The sequence below is a fragment of the Cherax quadricarinatus genome, chromosome 1 (assembly GCF_038502225.1).
Source record: "Cherax quadricarinatus isolate ZL_2023a chromosome 1, ASM3850222v1, whole genome shotgun sequence".
Classification (NCBI taxonomy): Eukaryota; Metazoa; Arthropoda; class Malacostraca; order Decapoda; family Parastacidae; genus Cherax; species Cherax quadricarinatus.
The window spans coordinates 88,168,844-88,190,404 of NC_091292.1; the positions used below are offsets into that span (position 1 = coordinate 88,168,844).

Consider the following 21,561-nt stretch of genomic DNA (forward strand, 5'->3'; position numbering starts at 1 on the left):
GCTTATATACCGTAAGCAGAAGTGCAGCAGTCGTAGGTGGTATCACATTTGTCCAATGTGGAAGTAGGTCATGCCCAAGGGTTAGGCATGGACTGACCACATCAACTCAAGGCTGAGGGACTGATTACCTCAAACTCCTCCTGTTCTTCGATGTTCTCCTTTGTATGGACTGATGAGGCCACTGTGTGGCGAAACATTTCGTCATTAAAGATACCCAAGTGTTGCACATGTGTCTAATTTATCAACTTGTCGGTTCTCTGAACCATTCATCAACGTTTTGCTTAGTGGCAATGGGGGAAACATTGTCATTATGAATTTATCCAGTTCTTTTATATGTCATTCCACCTTGTTAGTATTTACTAGTGTGTATGGTACCATTCCAGATCCAGCTTCCTTTTCTACTGAAAACTTGCAAAATTTGTGCAGGTGATAATGTCTTTACGATTAAGTTCAAAAATTATTTTATGAGTGATAAGACAGAAAATATGATGTAAATATTAAAAAATCTCTGCTGCATTATTACGTTAGCAGACATACTGTTACAAGTCAGATGCAGAAACACTTTTAATATTACTCTTTAGGCTGCTAGGAAAAAAGATTTATTTTACATAAGACAGTAATAGTGTAAATGATGGTGAAAGTGTTTCTTTTTTGGGTCACCCTGCCTTGGTGGGAGATGGCCAGCATGTTAAATGAGAAAAAGATACATGAATTCTAAAAAAGAATGGGCTGAATAGTTCATTTCTTTCACTATGCTATCTCCACTGCAGCAGTAATTTGTTGATCTATTTTATTTAATAGAATAGAGCATTGTCCTCCCTTTAAGGGAGGGTAATCTTGATGCTGATGAAGGTCTCTTGATCTAAGGACTTAGAGTTACTCTTCCCCTCCTTATTTCAAACCTGATTATCTTCCATTCTCTAGGTACTAGAGATCCAGAGAAAATGTGGAAGATTAATGCACAGATAAAGCGAAACATTACTCAACACTGTATAATCCTTATGGATTTAGTGCTTCTTCATGAATATAAAGTACTACTATAGTAGGCCTTCCCTTGGTTCAGAAATGGAACTTTTTTCTCAATAGACACCCATGTTATACTTGGAGATGCATTCCTGAGCCATAATATTTCATATCTAATTTATTTAAGGTATTCTTACCCAATATTTTACATTAATTTCTTACAAATATTTACCGAGTATTTTATATCCATTACTTACAAATAGTATGAAACATTGTTTAGTTAATGTTCATATGTCACTTAAATAGAACAGATCTACAGTACAGTGTAAAATACATGTGTAGGGGCAAACAGTAGCTGGACTGTCTTCCTCAACTTATTCTGATTCTTATTCACTCACATTCTGTCTTGCTTTGTTTCTAACACAATGCACACTACATTTGCTCATCATATTTTCAGTGTTTTGGTGAGGGTATCAAGTGCCTGGGTATATGGTATGGGAAGGTAGTGGTGAGGCTAAATTTGTGAGGGAGAGTGTAGTGTGAGAGGAACTTCTACTGTCCTGCTCCTTGACTACTGACATGCATGATTCACTGGCAGGAGTGGTAGCTACCACAGCATAACAGTACTATGTATTTAATCTACAGTTTTTAACTACTTTCTGCCAAAAAAAAGTCTGAATGTTTTGCACATGCATGAGAGGTATATACAGAAAATGCCAATGAATTTTGTAAAAAAATAATAAAATTTATTTATTAGTCACCCTTAATTTTTTTTATTTTATTATTAAGACATCAGCCGTTTCCCACCAAGGCAGGGTGGCCCGAAAAAGAATTTTTTTTTATCATTATTCACTCCATCACTCTTGCCAGAGGCGCACTTACTACAGTTATAAAACTGCAACCTTAACACCCCTCTCGTAGTTCTGTCATTCTCAGTTAAGTAGTCAAACAAATGTGAGCTCTGTAAATGAATAAAATAACCATACAGACAGTATCAGTGGATCTGTTAAAAACTAGCAGAGAAAATATGTAATAAAGTACATATACTTATAATACATTATAACATGTTTATAATGTTGTACATGTTTATAAGGGTTGTTGAGGTGGTTCGGACATGTAGAGAGAATGGAGCGAAACAGAATGACTTCAAGAGTGTATCAGTCTGTAGTGGAAGGAAGGCGGGGTAGGGGTCGGCCTAGGAAAGGTTGGAGAGAGGGGGTAAAGGAGGTTTTGTGTGCGAGGGGCTTGGACTTCCAGCAGGTATGCGTGAGCGTGTTTGATAGGAGTGAATGGAGACAAATGGTTTTTAATACTTGACGTGCTGTTGGAGTGTGAGCAAAGTAACATTTATGAAGGGGTTCAGGGAAACCGGCAGGCCGGACTTGAGTCCTGGAGATGGGAAGTACAGTGCCTGCACTCTGAAGGAGGGGTGTTAATGTTGCAGTTTAAAAACTATAGTGTAAAGCACCCTTCTGGCAAGACAGTGATGGAGTGAATGATGGTGAAAGTTTTTCTTTTTCGGGCCACCCTGCCTTGGTGGGAATCGGCCAGTGTGATAATAATAAAAAATAAAAATGTTTATAACATGTTTATTTATATTTACAGTATTTTCATATAGTCGGACTTGAGTCCTGGAAATGGGAAGTACAATGCCTGCACTTTAAAGGAGGGGTTTGGGATATTGGCAGTTTGGAGGGATATGTTGTGTATCTTTATATGTGTATGCTTCTAGACTGTTGTATTCTGAGCACCTCTGCAAAACCAGTGATAATGTGCGAGTGTGGTGAAAGTGTTGAATGATGATGAAAGTATTTTCTTTTTGGGGATTTTCTTTCTTTTTTGGGTCACCCTGCCTCGGTGGGAGACGGCCGACTTGTTGAAAAAAAAAAAAAAAAACAAACATAATAGAACATTTAGAAAATTGCAAATACAGTGGACCCCCGGTTAACGATATTTTTTCACTCCAGAAGTATGTTCAGGTGCCAGTACTGACCGAATTTGTTCCCATAAGGAATATTGTGAAGTAGATTAGTCCATTTCAGACCCCCCAAACATACACGTACAAACGCACTTACATAAATACACTTACATAATTGGTTGCATTCGGAGGTGATCGTTATGCGGGGGTCCACTGTATTAAATCTTTAGTTCTTGACAAATGTGAACCCTCTCCATGAAAAAAAAAAAAAGAAAAGAGACCATACAGAGTATGCAAACATTTTAGTAAAAAGCTGAGGAAAAAATAATTATAATCCAATCTTACGTAAATTTTAAGCACAGGCAATCCTGTGCTTAAAATGTCTGAAGCAGACATTTATGTATTTACTTTATTTATAATTTCTTATAACTTTCAGATTACCCCAAGCCCATTGTATTTAATTGAAACTGTACCACAGTAAAATTTGCTAATTTATTATTGTTACAGCCCAATGTGACAAGTCAGGCCCCAGGTCAGTGGATTGACAGGCTTCATTCTCCTAAGCTATCAAAGGAAAACTTTACTGGCCCTATTCATCATATGAGCCATGCTATTGAAGATCTTGAACCTGCTACTGATTATGAAGCAAGTGTTTCTGTTGAAAATAAATTTGGCTGGTCCGAGACCTCGAAACCCTTCCAGTTCTACACAAGAAAAGGTATGACACATTCGGCGGAGACCTGAGTGATTGGATGTGTATGTGGGAAGAATGATGCGTATAAAATGAAAGCTAGATTATTGCTTATTTTAATTAATAAGATTTTTGATGATTTATTTTAGTGAAGTTATTAATAAATCTTTAATTTCAAGCTCTAAATTATTACATTGGTTCCCATATATGCATTCATAACTTTACGTATCTTCAAAGAAATGAGCAAACTACCTCAAATTTTGTCTTCTAAATTATGTCAGTGCATCCTCTTAAGCTCTATTTTGTTTTCCAGTAAAGTGTTTTGTGTGTCCTCTGCCTAAATTTTATTAGAACAGTCTTCACTGTACTCCCTCACTGTATTGAATTTGTATTGAAAACTTATTTCATTATACATATATTGTAACTGTGATTTGTTCACAAATTCCCTGATATGCAATTTTTTTTTCTATAAGTTTTCTTTTTACAGAGAACCAAAATTTTACTGGTTATGTGTGTGTGTAGATCTTCAGCTGAGAATATTGGGGTCATTTGAGGTAATATCCATTCCCAGGCATAGCTCCTCTTGTTGGAGATTCTCAAGAAAAATTTCCCAGAGATGTTAGTTGTGTCTTGAGGCTACTAAATGAAGCACCGCTTAAACTGCTGTTCTTATAATAAACTAACATTGCAGTTATACATTTATTTATTTATTTATTTATTTATTTATGTGACTCACTAAACGTGTGTGGGGTTATTAGAGCAGAGTAGTGGAGGCTCAATACTTCGAATGCTAAATACAAGCCAGTCGCTCTGCCTAATTGCATATGCCTACTTGTCACTAACAATGTACAGAACTCTCAGATCAGCAATCTTATCTGACGAATGTTATTAATTGCTCATAAGCAAAAGTATTTTTAACGTATTTAAGGAATGCAGTATTCTGGAGTAAGACTTGCCAAATATTGTGTTTTGTTAACTTATGGTAATAAGTTTTCCTCTTCAGAAAATGCAGAATAGGGTCTATATTTGCTCCCATTCAATCTTTGTTTTTTATCTTAACTGTGACACCTTTTCCTATCCTTTCTCTCCTTTGTTGTTAACTTGTATTATTTGTCATATCAAAATTTGAAGTAAAAGAAAAGTCATAGTATTTGCAACATTTTCTACAATATTTCTTTAAAAATTTCATTCAGGGACAGTAAGAGGCTCAGTTTCTCGACCAGTGTTTTCATCTGCTTCAGGTGGAGCTGACCTCATAACTGGTCAAGCTTATTTTGTGTAAATCAGGGGGAGACTTTCTTTTATGTGTTTGGAGGTTTGCATTCTAGGATTTATTTCCCATATATTGTGGAGGTTTGCATTCTAGGTTTTATTTCCCATATATTGTACTTTTTTCCATTCACATCTCTGTATTCTATATCAGTTTTGTATCCATTTTTACTTATCAGTGGAATTTTTTATATACGTACTACATAGGAAGAATTCTGGTATTGTAATACAGTATTACACAGTTTTAAAGAATGAAAATAATTTGTGTGGAGAGTTCCACACAAGGAATAGCTGCCTGTCAATATAACCATTATATTACCAGAAAATTAGATTCCAGTTACTGTATTGCCCAGTTAAGCCTTGTTTGCTTCCTGTTCCTATGTACACTAGTTCCCTGTACTCATCTAACTTTGAAACTACTCAAATATGCACATTCATTCTTCAAAATTGTGTATTCTCTGTTTGAGTTCCATGAGCCACATTAGAAATTCCACCAACAACAACCTAAATTATGAAGGTGGCAAATGAGGACCATAAGGGAGATATTCAAAGTGCAAAGTGAATTTTTGAACTGAATTGCTAGCTAGATGATTGATGTGTGTGGATGTGAGAAGAGTGTATTTTATACTGGCCTAGACAAAGCTCTGCATCCTTAAGATAGGGAATTTGCTAAAGGTAATATCCCTAGCTAGCAAGAAAACCAACATGAACATTTCTCACATGCTCATCCAAATGAAGATTAGGTGGAACAGCAGTTATTCACAAACAGGTGCATGTATCAGGAACTTAATAATTCCAGTGGGGGACTGTTAATACAAGGGTTTAGAGACCTATCTGCTCCAGACTTTGTTGTTTCCAAATGGTTGATTTGGTATGTTTCTCTTATTTTACTGTTTTTTTTTAACACTCTGGCTGTCTCCCAATGAAGCAGAGTGATCCAGAAAAGAAAGAAACACTTTCACCATCATTCACACATAATCACTGTCTTTGCAGAGGTGCCCAGACATGACAGTTTAGATATCACTCCAAACAGTCAGTATCCCAGACCCTTCCTCCCCTGCATCTGTTTTGAATGAGTTCAAAATGTACTCAGCAAGTGCCAGATTAGCTAGGTTGTGATGACTTTGTAGGCCTACAGGTCAGTGAGAGCAACAGCCTGGTTGATTAAACTGTAACCAAGTCTGGCCTCAGACTGGGATTTAAATGTAGAACTCACAAAATCGGTCACAGGTGTGCATAACGTACTGTACTGTACATAAACAGTCCCTATGTCAACAAAATCTAGTTCAATTTACATAAAAATATTTATGCCAGTAAAATCTATTTAATTCTACATAAACAGCACCTATGCCAGTAAAATCTAGTTAATTCTTAACTTATTGTAAATCTTAACATATGGATTTATTCATATGTACGTTGGAGCTACAGTATTTAGTAACTATTCCTTCAAATGGCAGTTGTTGACATTGGCCTTTATTTGCAGTTTGTGTTTGGATATTTTTATGAGGAAGTGGCAGAGATAAATATGCAGTAGGGCCCCACTTATATGGCAGGTTATGTTCCAGGCTACTGCCGCAAAGTAGACATCACCAGAAAGCAGAATGCCATTTTTTTCACTTATAATTGCATATAAATGCCAGATAACAAGTTTACATTAACATATATTAAGTCAGCAATAGAACTAGGCATTAAAAACAATAAAAAGTAAAATACACATACAGTACACTCATTACTTACCTTAAAATATTTGTAGTCTTAATGGCCTTAATGTAGGGTAAGAGGTGAAAAGTATTTATTTGTAGAAAGTCATGTGGAAGGTATGGTAGCCCACCTGGCCACCCCACCTACTATGACATTTAAAGCACCCTAGAGTGATAAAATGCATATACAGTACACTCATTACTTACCCTAAAATATTTGTACAGAGAACTTTCACGGCGCACATAACGGAGATAAAACACCTCAATTACTGGGAGCGCTTGCGGTTCCTAAACCTGTATTCCCTGGAACGCAGGAGGGAGAGATACATGATTATATACACCTGGAAAATCCTAGAGGGACTAGTACCGAACTTGCACACGAAAATCACTCACTACGAAAGCAAAAGACTTGGCAGATGATGCACCATCCCCCCAATGAAAAGCAGGGGTGTCACTAGCACGTTAAGAGACCATACAATAAGTGTCAGGGGCCCGAGACTGTTCAACTGCCTCCCAGCACACATAAGGGGGATTACCAACAGACCCCTGGCAGTCTTCAAGCTGGCACTGGACAAGCACCTAAAGTCAGTTCCTGATCAGCCGGGCTGTGGCTCGTACGTTGGTTTGCGTGCAGCCAGCAGCAACAGCCTGGTTGATCAGGCTCTGATCCACCAGGAGGCCTGGTCACAGACCGGGCCGCGGGGGCGTTGACCCCCGGAACTCTCTCCAGGTAAACTCCAGGTTAATGTAGGGCGAGAGGTGAGTAAGAGAGATGAAAACAAATAAACGAGACAGAGAGAATGAGTAAGATGGCAGAGCCACAGACATGTTTATTATATAATTTTGAAAAAAATATCATAGATAGATTAATGGAAATGTCTATATTAATGTAATATATGACATTTAATGTGCCCAAGAGATTAAATGGCATCAAGAGTAGAGAGACTCTTAGAGATAAAGATGTTTATTTTGACAAATTACATGGTTGTACAGAGGAATATAATAGTTGGGTGTACATGCCAAAAGCCCCTTTGTATGCAGAGCATTTTGGGCAAACTTGAAGATTAACTTAAGATTAGTAAGGCAATAATACATACTGCATATGGTCATTAGTTGAGTTAGTGAGTACAGTAGAATTGCATATTCTATCAGGTAATGCTATTTGGTTTTGATAGTGATTTTAATATGTACCTGCATACCAGCACAGTGTGTAAGTATATTTAGGTACAGGTACACATAAGTATAATTATCAAAGTCTTTCTTTCAACACACCGGCCGTATCCCACCGAGGCGGGGTGGCCCAAAAGGAAAAACGAAAGTTTCTCCTTTTACATTTAGTAATATATACAGGAGAAGGGGTTACTAGCCCCTTGCTCCCAGCATTTTAGTCGCCTCTTACAACACGCATGGCTTACGGAGGAAGAATTCTGTTCCACTTCCCCATGGAGGTAAGAGGAAATAAACAAGAACAAGAATTAGAAAGAAAATAGAAGAAAACCCAAAGGGGTGTGTATATATATGCTTGTACATGTATGTGTAGTGTGACTTAAGTGTAAGTAGAAGTAGCAAGACATACCTGAAATCTTGCATGTGTATGAGACAGAAAAAAAAAAAGACACCAGCAATCCTACCATTGTGTAAAACAATTACAGGCTTCAGTTTTACACCCACTTGGCAGGACGGTAGTACCTCCCTGGGCGGTTGCTGTCTACCAACCTACTACCTAGAAATTATCAAAGTACATATAAAATATTATAGGTAGTAGGTTGGTAGACAGCAACCGCCCAGGGAGGTACTACCGTCCTGCCAGATGAGTATAAAACGAAAGCCTGTAATTGTTTTACATAATGGTAGGATTGCTGGTATCTTTTTTTCTGTCTCATAAACATGCAAGATTTCAGGTACGTCTTGCTACTTCTACTTACACTTAGGTCACACTACACCTACATGTACAAGCATATATATATACACACACACCCCTCTGGGTTTTCTGCTATTTTCTTTCTAGTTCTTGTTTAGTATTTCCTCTTCATCTCCATGGGGAAGTGAAACAGAATTCTTCCTCCGTAAGCCATGCGTGTCGTAAGTGGCGACTAAAATGCCGGGTGCAAGGGGCTAGTAACCCCTTCTCCTGTATATATTACTAAATGTAAAAGGAGAAACTTTCATTTTTCCTTTTGGGCCACCCCGCCTCGGTGGGATACGGCCAGTTTGTTGAAAGAAAGAAGACATATAAAATATGCAATAACTTTAAAGCACTTGAAATTTTAGAAAGTTTTCAGACATAATAGAAAGATGTGCTCATGGAGAATGTAAACAAACCAGGTGGGACATGCCATATTTGAAAAACCACTCGCCGTATAGCAAGTTTTGGTTATAATTTGAAATTGCCATATTAGCAGAATGCCATAAGGTGAAACACCATAAAGCAGGGCCCTAGTGTACGTAAAATACACAATAACTTTAAAGCACCTGAAATTTTGGAAAATTCCCAGACATAATAGATGTGCTCACGGAGAATGTGAACAAACCGGGTGGGGTGCGCCATATTAAAAACACTCGCCATATAGCAAGTTTTGGCCATAATTTGAAATCACCATATTAGCGGAACGCCGTAAAGCAGGACCCTACTGTATAGACGTATATGTATGTTTAAATCATTAGTACATATTTAACATGGGACAAAGAAATTCACAAGGGTAAAATAAAGCAGATAAGAGTAGTTTATGTACTATGTACAGCCTCTCCTCACTTAACGACGGAGTTCTGTTCCTAAGACCATGTCGTTAAACAAATTTATCGTTAAGTGAGGAGCATACTATAATGGTTGTGGGTTTGTGTCGACCATCTTTGATATTGTTTTAATGCCTCCTTTGCACCATTTATAGTATATTTGTTATAATTTTAATCCCTTAACTGTTCAAATGTAGATCTGTGTTCTCTCGCCCAGCGCTATGAATATTTTGAATTTTTTTAAATAGAACATTTTTTTACATGTACTGCATGAAGCTTGCAGAAGTGTTGCCAATATACCTTTTTTTTTCTAATTTTTTTAAATTTATATAATTTTTATGTTCTGATAATTACAATTTGTAGAAGTTCTTGTGATTTCATAGCCAATCTTTGTTCTGACACTAATATTAGGTACTGAAATAGTGCTGAGAGAGTCACAAATACAGTGACAGGTGAACATTTTCACTTACCTTAGTCACATACTGTTGTCTAGAAATATATACATAGTATTTATAGGTCCCAGCAATGTTTTGGACATGTTTACCTGGAGTTTACCTGGAGAGAGTTCTGGGGGTCAACGCCCCCACGGCCCGGTCTGTGACCAGGCCTCCTGGTGGATCAGAGCCTGATCAACCAGGCTGTTGCTGCTGGCTGCACGCAAACCAACGTACGAGCCACAGCCCGGCTGGTCAGGAACCGACTTTAGGTGCTTGTCCAGTGCCAGCTTGAAGACTGCCAGGGGTCTGTTGGTAATCCCCCTTATGTATGCTGGGAGGCAGTTGAACAGTCTCGGGCCCCTGACACTTATTGTATGGTCTCTTAACGTGCTAGTGACACCCCTGCTTTTCATTGGGGGGATGTTGCATCGTCTGCCAAGTCTTTTGCTTTCGTAGTGAGTGATTTTCGTGTGCAAGTTCTGTACTAGTCCCTCTAGGATTTTCCAGGTGTATATAATCATGTATCTCTCCCGCCTGCGTTCCAGGGAATACAGGTTCAGGAACCTCAAGCGCTCCCAGTAATTGAGGTGTTTTATCTCCGTTATGCGCCCCGTGAAGGTTCTCTGTACATTTTCTAGGTCAGCAATTTCACCTGCCTTGAAAGGTGCTGTTAGTGTGCAGCAATATTCCAGCCTAGATAGAACAAGTGACCTGAAGAGTGTCATCATGGGCTTGGCCTCCCTAGTTTTGAAGGTTCTCATTATCCATCCTGTCATTTTTCTAGCAGATGCAATTGATACAATGTCGTGGTCCTTGAAGGTGAGATCCTCCGACATGATCACTCCCAGGTCTTTGACGTTGGTGTTTCGCTCTATTTTGTGGCCAGAATTTGTTTTGTACTCTGATGAAGATTTAATTTCCTCGTGTTTACCATATCTGAGTAATTGAAATTTCTCATCGTTGAACTTCATATTGTTTTCTGCAGCCCACTGAAAGATTCGATTGATGTCCGCCTGGAGCCTTGCAGTGTCTGCAATGGAAGACACTGTCATGCAGATTCGGGTGTCATCTGCAAAGGAAGACACGGTGCTGTGGCTGACATCCTTGTCCATGTCAGATATGAGGATGAGGAACAAGATGGGAGCGAGTACTGTGCCTTGTGGAACAGAGCTTTTCACCGTAGCTGCCTCGGACTTTACTCTGTTGACGACTACTCTCTGTGTTCTGTTAGTGAGGAAATTATAGATCCATCGACCGACTTTTCCTGTTATCCCTTTAGCACGCATTTTGTGCGCTATTACGCCATGGTCACACTTGTCGAAGGCTTTTGCAAAGTCTGTATATATTACATCTGCATTCTTTTTATCTTCTAGTGCATTTAGGACCTTGTCGTAGTGATCCAATAGTTGAGACAGACAGGAGCGACCTGTTCTAAACCCATGTTGCCCTGGGTTGTGTAACTGATAGGTTTCTAGATGGGTGGTGATCTTGCTTCTTAGGACCCTTTCAAAGATTTTTATGATATGGGATGTTAGTGCTATCAGTCTGTAGTTCTTTGCTGTTGCTTTACTGCCCTCTTTGTGGAGTGGGGCTATGTCTGTTGTTTTTAGTAACTGTGGGACGACCCCCGTGTCCATGCTCCCTCTCCATAGGATGGAAAAGGCTCGTGATAGGGGCTTCTTGCAGTTCTTGATGAACACGTAGTTCCATGAGTCTGGCCCTGGGGCAGAGTGCATGGGCATGTCATTTATCGCCTGTTCGAAGTCATTTGGCGTCAGGATAACATTGGATAGGCTTGTGTTAACCAAATTTTGTGGCTCTCTCATAAAAAATTCGTTTTGATCTTCGACTCTCAGTCTGGTTAGCGGCTTGCTAAAAACTGAGTCATATTGGGACTTGAGTAGCTCACTCATTTCCTTGCTGTCATCTGTGTAGGACCCATCTTGTTTAAGTAGGGGCCCAATACTGGATGTTGTTTTCGACTTTGATTTGGCATAGGAGAAGAAATACTTTGGGTTTCTTTCGATTTCATTTATGGCTTTTAGTTCTTCCCGCGATTCCTGACTCCTATAAGATTCCTTTAGCTTGAGTTCGATGCTTGTTATTTCTCTGACCAGTGTCTCCCTACGCATTTCAGATATATTGACCTCTTTTAGCCGCTCTGTTATTCTTTTCCGTTGCCTGTAAAGGGAGCGCCTGTCTCTTTCTATTTTACATCTACTCCTCCTTTTTCTTAGAGGAATAAGCCTTGTGCATACATCGAGTGCCACCAAGTTAATCTGTTCTAGGCATAAGTTGGGGTCTGTGTTGCTTAGTATATCTTCCCAGCTTATATCGGTTAGGACTTGGTTTACTTGGTCCCACTTTATGGTTTTTGTTATTGAAGTTGAATTTGGTGAATGCTCCCTCGTGACTAGTCTCATTATGTCGGTCTGGGGCTCCACGCATACATGTCTGAACCTCAATTATGTTGTGATCTGAGTATATTGTTTTTGATATGGTGACATTTCTTATCAGATCATCATTGTTAGTGAAGATGAGGTCTAGTGTATTCTCCAGTCTAGTAGGCTCTATTATTTGCTGGTTTAAATTGAATTTTGTGCAGAGATTTAAAAGCTCGTGTGAGTGTGAGTTTTCATCAGAGCTGCCTCCTGGTGTTATTACTGCAACAATATTATTTGCTATATTCCTCCATTTTAGGTGCCTTAAGTTGAAATCCCCCAGGAGCAAGATGTTGGGTGCAGGAGCTGGAAGATTTTCCAGACAGTGGTCAATTTTTAACAGCTGTTCCTGGAATTGCTGGGATGTTGCATCCGGAGGCTTGTAGACTACCACAATGACTAGGTTTTGGTTCTCGACCTTTACTGCTAAAACTTCCACTACATCATTTGAGGCATTTAGCAGTTCTGTGCAAACAAGTGACTCTGCAATGTACAGGCCAACCCCCCCCTTTTGCCTGTTCACTCTGTCACATCTGTATAGGTTGTAACCTGGGATCCATATTTCGTTGTCCAAGTGATCCTTTATGTGGGTCTCAGTGAAAGCCGCGAACATTGCCTTTGCCTCTGCAAGCAGTCCATGGATGAAAGGTATTTTGTTGTTTGTTGCTGTATATTTGCAAAGAAGAATGTCATCGGACTGGTGGTATTGTTGGTACTGGGGGGGGATTTTTTTTCCGGCATTAGTATCTGTATCTGTTGGTTTGGAGTGGAGGCCATCGACTGTGGTTCCACTCCAGGAATGATTGGATTTGGTGTACGATTTCTGCCATTTCCTACCAGTTTTTTTTCCTTCCTGGCACTAAAAAACCTCTCCCTCTTGAGTGGCTGTGGCTACCCAGGTTTTCCCATGGCCTGGATGTTTTGTATCTTTTTGTACCCTTTAGATGGTGTGCCTGGCAATTTAAGTTATAGCACAGTCTTTCCTGTACTGAAGAGGTACACATTTCAGGGTGAAAAAGCTTACAGGAAGGGAGTTTGCATTTTCCTGTGGTAGTATATATGTGGTAGTATATATGAAATTCCTTGAAGCATGGTGTAAGACGAGTGTCACTCCACTGCTGACAGTGCAGCAGTGGAGTGACATTTGATGATCGTGCACTGCCTTGGCTTTATTTGTTTTCACTGTTACATATAAACATGTCTGTCTTTTTTTCTGTCAATCTGTCTGTCTGTGTCCATCTGTCTGTCTGTCCATCTGTCTAGCTCTCTGTTTATCTCTGTCTCTGCTTATCTGTCTTTCTGTCTCTGCTTGTCTCTCTTTCTGTCTCAAAGAGAGCGACTCATGAACCAACAGGTATTACACACGATGCAGAGTAATCACGTCTGATTCCTGAACAGGTGAAAATGTGTATTACTTGCCACTCATTCTTATTATGCATTATATCTACAAGCACAGTATAGCACTTTGTCTGGATTTTTATGGGTTATTCTAGGTAATTTATGCTATGTATAATTGTATTTATGTGTACCTGTGAGATAGACAGAGACAGAGATAGATACAGACAGACAGATGGAGATAGAGACAGCCAATCAGCCAGCCTGCTGAACATATATTACATGTTCCAGAATTGTTTCTCTTTACTTTGGGCATAGGTTATAGGACATTCTAGCAGGATGACACTACCAATGGTACCAAAATTGAAAGGATATTGCACAAATGATGCACATGGGTTATTATCGAGGTCTTTGATATTTCCTCAACCATTTGTGACCACATCCACCTCAAAACCACTAAACTCGGGGTCAACATCACTTTCTTCTTAAAAGGGGAGTGTTAATACAACATGACATCAGTGAATCCCAGGTGTTTGCTGCGCTGTTTGCTCTAGCTGGCGCTCAGTTGAACTGTTGCTCCCACAAGGTACGAAGTGGTCCCAGATTTTTTTAATAATGCACACACAGAGTATTAAATCCCATTCTGTGCTGACCAGGCATCTCAGGCCAATTGTGCCAAATTTGGAGGCAGGAAAAATTAAACGTTGATCTACATTTGGAGCACTAGCGGTAACAGCGTACAGTGGAACCTCACTTTTCGTGATTAATACGTTCTAAAAAGTCTGACGAAAACCAAATCGTGTGACAACTGAAGCAATATTTCACATAAGAAATAATATAAATCCAATTAATCCATTCCAGACACCCAAAAATATTAAAAAAAAAATACATTTTATAGAGAATATAGTTTTACACACAGAAAACAATGAGAAATAAATATAAGTAACTAATGAAATGGATAAATAAACATTTAGCATCACTTTTACCTTTATTGAAGACTCTTGTTGGCTTATGGAAGACGGCAAGGAGGGGAGAGGGAAGAGAAGAGGTTATTGTTTGGAAAGGGAATCCCCTTCCATAAGGACTTCAAGTATCAAGGCCCTATCTGGGGTTACTTACCTTCTTTGTCTTTTACTGGCATTAGGACCAGCTTGAGAGTCACTGTACCCCTGTTGCACAAAAAATCTGTCCAGAGAGGTTTGTTTCTGGTGTCTCTTTAAGATTTGCCTAAAATGGGACAAGGCATTGTCATTGAACATGTTGCAGACATGGCTTGCAACAGCTTTGTTAGGGTGATATTTCTCCACAAAACATTGCGACTCATTCCACTTTGAACATTCTCCCCTCTCTCGCCATCCTTCTCTGAAGCAATTTCCTCAGCTACAGTCTGTTGCTGTTCCAGTTGAAGGTCTTATAGCTCTTCAGTGGTTAGCTCTTCCCTGTGATCATCCACCAACTCTTCCACATCCTGGCCACTCACATCCAACCCCATGGACTTCCCCAAAGACACAGTATATACTCTTTTGTGTTTCTCGCCTTCTTTATCAAAGGGCTGGCACTTGGAACTTTCTTTGGCCCCATGGTGGCTTATCTAGCAGTTGCACTCAGTAAACAAGCACAAAAAACAATGGATTATTATGAAATGTTTTGGATGAACGCGCGGGGTGATGCTCACTCAACAAGAAACAAAGGCAGACTGAGTCACAAACGCATGGGATGCTTTGTGTGGGCGCTTGAGTGGCTGAGTCACACGGACGCGTTTGGTACAGACCATTTTCAACTCTACGAACACCAAGTGGATGTATGAAAACTGGGACAAAATTTTGACAAAAAAAAAGTTGTCGAAAACCGAATCCTACAAAAACTGGAGCATACGAAAACTGAGGTTCCACTGTACTAGATCTACGTTTGAACAGTTTAGGGGTTAAATGTTTATGCAGTAGTGTACTGTATATTGAAATAAACAGAATAGAGGAAATCAACTGTAAAATACATTTAGGTATAAATACTGGTCAGAGAGCCTGTCGTAAATCCGAGGCATTGGTAAACGAGTACATCGCTAAGTGAGGAGAGGCTGTATTTTGGCCTACCATTAAAGCTGTAATATATAGTACTGTGACATACCTTTGACTGGATTGATGAGCTGTTCTTCTTTCTTAATTATCTTTTGTTTTATTTTGCCTGTGTGAGTTTATTTGTGCCATTTACTAGTGTTTATTAGGTTTGTGCTTTGATGTTTTACATATAAATAATTTACGATGTTTCATCTCAGACATAAATTAGTATGAATACATTGGTAATAAATGATAGTGATTTAATCATGGATAACCCAACAAAGCCACTATAGGTTTATTTCCATGACTATCTTTATTATCCACTAAACCGTAATTCATTGTGGCTGCAAAGTTGATAGTTCTGAGTCAGATTCTGTGAGGTGCTGAAGATCTACAATATTGAATGACAGATTTGAGTTTTCATCTAATACAGTAAATTCTTTAAAATCCAACACTAGGAAGAGTAATTTGTGATAAGCCTATGTTGTATAATGCAAACAACTTAAGAAATGGTATGATACAGACTCAGGATTACTGTAACAGAGGCAGTGGTAGAGCATGCAAGGATACAGTGGGAGCAGCTTGTAATTCATATATGTACAATGATAGACTTCTAACGTATTGACTGACAAGTGGCCCTTTAATAGATGACTAAATTATGCAGTAGGATGTACATACATTCTTGTAGATCTTTTAATGACTATCTTGGATGCTTAGCAAAAATACGTAGCGTTACATTAATGAAACATTTACTAGTCCCGAGCTAATCATCACAAGGAGCTCGTGGCGCCCCTTGCCATGATTAACTTGGGACCTTCTGACTATGAAATTTTGAGGATCATTGCAACACTCAAAACCACATTAATTAGGAAGATGTAAGATCAGTATAGGTCACCCAGTTCTGCGAACATACAATAAACTCAACTGGACAAAGAAGTAAAAATTTTGTATGTTCCAGTTGCAAAAGGATTTAGACAGGGAAACAGCAAAACTCTGTTGGCTGATTTGAAGCACAGGTCGGCCATCACTAATCCGGCAATCAGTTATCCAGTTCCATCAGTAATCCAGCACTAATTTCGGCTAGCATAATTTCAAATTTCATCATTATACTGACTCATAGCATCATACTGACTCGAATTTCATCATTATACTGACTCAGAAATTGTGAAGATGGTTGTAAATCCACAGCAGCAAGCCAGTGGAGGAGAAAGCAGTGATGAAAATGAGGAAGATGTAGCAGAAAAGGTCTCTATTGATAAGTTAATTAAGTGTATTCTAACCTAACCACTCTGTAATCTGGCAAACTCACTAATCCAGCACACTACAGGTCCCAATGATGCCGGATTAGTGATGGCTGACCTGTATTTTTTTTTTTGCCAAATGCTGATAATGTAATTAAGACAATCTCATGGTACAGTGGAACCTCAAATATCGAACTTAATCCGTTTCAGGAGTTAGTTTTAAATTCGAAAAGTCTGAAAAGCAAGGCAATATTTTCCATGAGAAATAATGGAAATAAAATTAATCCGTTCGAGAAACCCAAAAATATTCACAAAAAAAAAAAACATTTTATAGAGATTAATTATAGTTTTACATACACACAACAGATATAGTGTTCAATTATGTATTAATAAATTTAAATAAACATATAAAATAACATTTTACTTACCTTTATCGAAGTTTGGTGATGGCATCTGGAAGATAGGGAGGAGGAGAGAGGGAGTTGGGGTTAGTGTTTGGAAGGAGAATCCCCCTCTATGAAGACTTCAAGTATCAAAGCCCTCTCTGGGGTTACTTTCCTTCTCTGTCTTTTAATGTCACTAGGACCAGCTTGAGAGTCACTGGACCCTTGTCTCACAAAATAACTGTCTACAGTCCTCTGTTTCTGGTGCCTCTTTAAGATTTCCCTAAAATGGGACATGGTTCTGTCACTGAACTTGTTGTAAAGATGGCTTGTTTCAGCTTGTTCAGGGTGGTACTTCTCCACAAACATTTGGACATCATTCCACTTCTGTATTATTTCCTTCTTCACATCCGTGGTGTTTCTCACTTTCTTTACCACAAGGGTACCACTAGTAAGTTTCTTTGGGCCCATTGTTGCTTATTTCAGAGTCCCACAAGCACTAAACACAATGAAATAATCATAAAATGTTTGAATGAGACAGCAGGTTAGTGTTCACTCAAGCATCAACAAAACCAGACTGGCTCACGGCGCCTGCATGGGAACACGGACAGAGCGGGTGCCGGACAGGTCTGGTACCCGGCGGTTCGAAAGTAGGGGCGAGTTCGATAATAGGGACAAAGTTGGTTCGAAAAAAAAGGTTCTATTTTCGAAGAGTTCGATAAGCAATACGTTCGAAATTTGAGGTTCCACTGTACTGAAGACTACAATACAGTTATGGCTAAGCTTGACATGGAAAACTGGCCTTAGATAAGTTAAACTTTTTTTTTTAGAACAGTACAGCAATCTCAAGAGGACACACAAACATATTTAACAACATTTTTTTTTTTTTGTGGCTGTAGAAATTTTAATGGAAGACAAGTTCAAGTACATGTTAGATCAATTTGTAGTGATAATTTAAAAAAAACCTGGCAGACAAAATAGAGATGGTATATTGCATAAAGGATGCAACCTGGCTTCACCCTACACGAGAAAGTTGTGCAGATTTTAATGTCGCAGATTTTTCTTCCAAGCCACCTCACTGCTAGACATGTCACAATCATTTTTTTTTCAATTTTATTATTTGAGATTAAATATGCAGTACTCTATATCAGTGTTAGTTTATAGGTTTTATGAATAAATAACATTATGCTTTCTTGTGTGTGTTTGTTAGTAGGATATTAATTTTTTTTTAGTCGTGGCCTGTGAGAGTGTAAGAACTGAATGACCTACTACAGCCAAGTGCTCTCTACTTATAAATTCCTGTCTTTTTGAGTTCCATCACATCAACATTTGAATCCATGTGTGGAGTTTACTTTCACTACAGTACCTTGCCCATTTCCTTGCAGTGTGTGTGTGTGTGTGTGTATGTCTATATGTATGTTTGTACAGTATGTGTTTGTGTGTATGGGGGGGGCTTATAGATGTGTGCAGGCATGTGTGTGTATATGTTTGTCGGTAGACAGCCATATTTATTAATAAGTTAGTTATTTTATAAAGTGGGGGTTATGAGGACCTAGACTCACATTTCAGTATTAGATTACATTATATTAGTATATAAGAGTCAAAATATTGTAAAGCTGAGGTTCTTATCTGTGATTCATCATCATTTTGAGACAGAAAAAATTTTTCATGAAGGAACATTTTAAGTTTAAGAATAAAATTATCTTTGCTGAAAGTTAGCTAAATACAATATTTGAAAAAAATATATTAAAAAGGAATAAATAAATTTACAGAAGTAATAACAATATGGTGTGTGCCTACTACTGGGATATTGCTGTGGTGGCCAATTCATAGACCAGGCCTCCTAATTGATGCCTTGGTCAGTCAGGCTGCTGGTTGTTACAGCATGCAGTACATCATTGGTACCACAGTTTAGCTGGTCAAGAACTTGTCAGATTTCCTCTTGAAGACAAGGGTTTGACTAATTTTCTTTATGTGTACAAGTATCTGAGAGGAGGGTGTTTCAAATTCTTTGATCTGGTATACTGAGTTATCCTTTAGTGTACTTATTGCCCCCTTCTTTTAATGGAGCTATTTTGTACTGATCAATTTAGATGTCATGGAGTAGAGAATTCATATGGTGATAAACCCTGCCAATAAAGCAGAAGAATAAATATAGTTACAGTAATTATATGCATTTCTCTTATAATGTATCGCTGATATTACAAATACCTAAAAATTTTCTTAGTAAGAATATTCTTGAATTATTCATCTGGCTTGTCTTTGTCAGTTAAGTTATCATTTTGTCATCATAACTTTGACATATGTTTCACCAAAGCTATAATGTTAAGGAACAATTAAAGGTGATTAATTGAAATTAAAGAAAATTTATATCCCTCATAAGTTGTTGACTAAAAACATCCATAGTTACTCTTATGTCAAAAATGATCAGATTGGATCATCTTTAGATCCTATGACAGGACTTCCTAGTCAAACTTGTCCCATTTTCCGTTATTTAGAAGACCCTACTACTACTACTACTACCACTACCACTACCACGACCCTGGCCCCGGAACCCGAGAACATCGCTCCTGTTATGGAAGGTTTGTTCTCACTCAGAGCAACTAACCCTCTTGAATTGTAGCTTCCCTGCTGTACAGCAAACAATCCAGCTTTTAGCTTCAGCTGAAAGTCTCTACCTTATCCTTTCTGTGTATAAACATTTTAGGTCGAATTCTTAGTATCCCTTGAGTGGTGGTAATAATGTATGGCCACTCCAAGTTCCAATCGATGCATTGTGCCTCATTTTCGGTTGGATGACAAATAGGGCCTTACGAATGGGACCTAAATCTCAAGTGGTGGTAAGAATTCAGGCCATACTACTCTGGATTGTTTTGAAATACTAAGTAACCTTAACCTTGTGGTGTAGAAGACACTTACTCATCTCTTGGTGCCTCTCCGAAGTATGCCCTGTCTGTTTGGCAGTGTCTAACCCAAGCATGCTACTATTTTCATTTACTCACAGTTTTGCCACAATCTGTTGCAGGTGTTCCCTGGGGATTACAAGAGGAGCAATGCTTTATTCATAGCTTTCTTCAATAATTTGTATTATAGGGTGATTGCAAGTGGACCTTGTCTTTAAGTATCTGTGAGATGGTTCTGTTATACAGTATTCTCTGTGGTTCTACCCAAGATGAAACAGTCAGTCTATCCACTTTTGAAGGATTCATATAAGGAAACATGCATCTAGAACTTTGGAATATTCTCACTTGATAGTTTTCAGTATTGTATTGATTTTTTACGTAATAGCTGTTTCCCACTAAGGCAAGCTGACTCAAAAAAGGGAAACATATTTACAAGCACTCGTTCAATAGCTGTCTTGCCAGATGTGCATGGAAGTTACAAATAATTTTTTTAATGGGATAATATATAATATATGTAAAAGTGAACCTTCAGTAATGCTGATGGTATAGCAGTTGATGCACAAACAATCTCTCTCTCTTAGTGACAGCTGTGATGGGAGCACAGTTATCTCCACCCTTATATATTTTTCAATATAACAAGCTTATTAATGTAATCTTGCAATTTAAGGACCCATTTTGAGGTATAATTTACTGATGAATTATTATCTGTCAATAGAATATATCTAATAATTTTGGTTCATGTATGAGTAAGAAGAGTATTGTATATTGTGTTCTGTACATGTATTTCTGTAATTTCATATTCTATTATTCATTTTAAATGGGTGTCTTTTTTTCCCCAGAATAATTAATAATTGATCCTTCTAAATGCTAGGCAATTAATAATTTGTTAAAAGGCATAATTGTTAATTTATAAAAGGCATAATTGTTAATTTTATTGACATAGATTTTATAATCATTGAATATAATTTACACTCTATCCTGTGTATACTCCCATTAATAATTTGTGAGTGATAAGTCACTGAACCTAATAAGTTATAAGTGTTTATTTTTATAAAGGTACAGATGTATAACATTTTATAGATTGTTTACTGTTACTGTAAAAGTCTTTATGAAAGGGAAAAAGTAATACTATTTCTGTGTTTGGGTTCCATGAACTCCATTAAATACCAAACTGCTGCCGGGTAACCTCTGTGAGACCAGTAATAGCCTCCTAAACCACTTTTTCACCAGATAAAGTCTGTTGGTTACAGAAATCTTTATTATTGTTACAACCATGGCAAAGCAATCTCATCTCTGTCCACTTGCTCTTTCCCTATTAGACCATTAAATTGAGGATTCACTGTTTACTTCCATGATCATGTGCATTAGGACTTCCTCTGGTGACCTGCTTCACGTGTTGCTTAGAACCACAGCATCATTCAGTTGACTGTCTTGGTTCTACCAAGGCTTCAGCAACGCATAGGATATTGTTATGTGGACATTCAACTTTTTCT

General features: G+C 38.3%; 1 protein-coding gene across 2 annotated transcripts in view; it reads left to right on the forward strand.

Moving 5' to 3' along the window:
• Window positions 1-21,561, forward strand: part of LOC128689358 (protein amalgam-like) — a 98,028-nt gene that overhangs the window by 68,610 nt on the left and 7,857 nt on the right. Inside the window, exons 10-11 of one of the 2 annotated variants that reach the window (XM_070083452.1) lie at window positions 3,389-3,599; window positions 19,664-19,747. In XM_070083452.1, the coding sequence (XP_069939553.1) occupies window positions 3,389-3,599; window positions 19,664-19,747 (295 nt within the window). The remainder of the gene's footprint in view (window positions 1-3,388; window positions 3,600-19,663; window positions 19,748-21,561) is intronic. The other variant, XM_070083456.1, reaches the window with a different exon arrangement.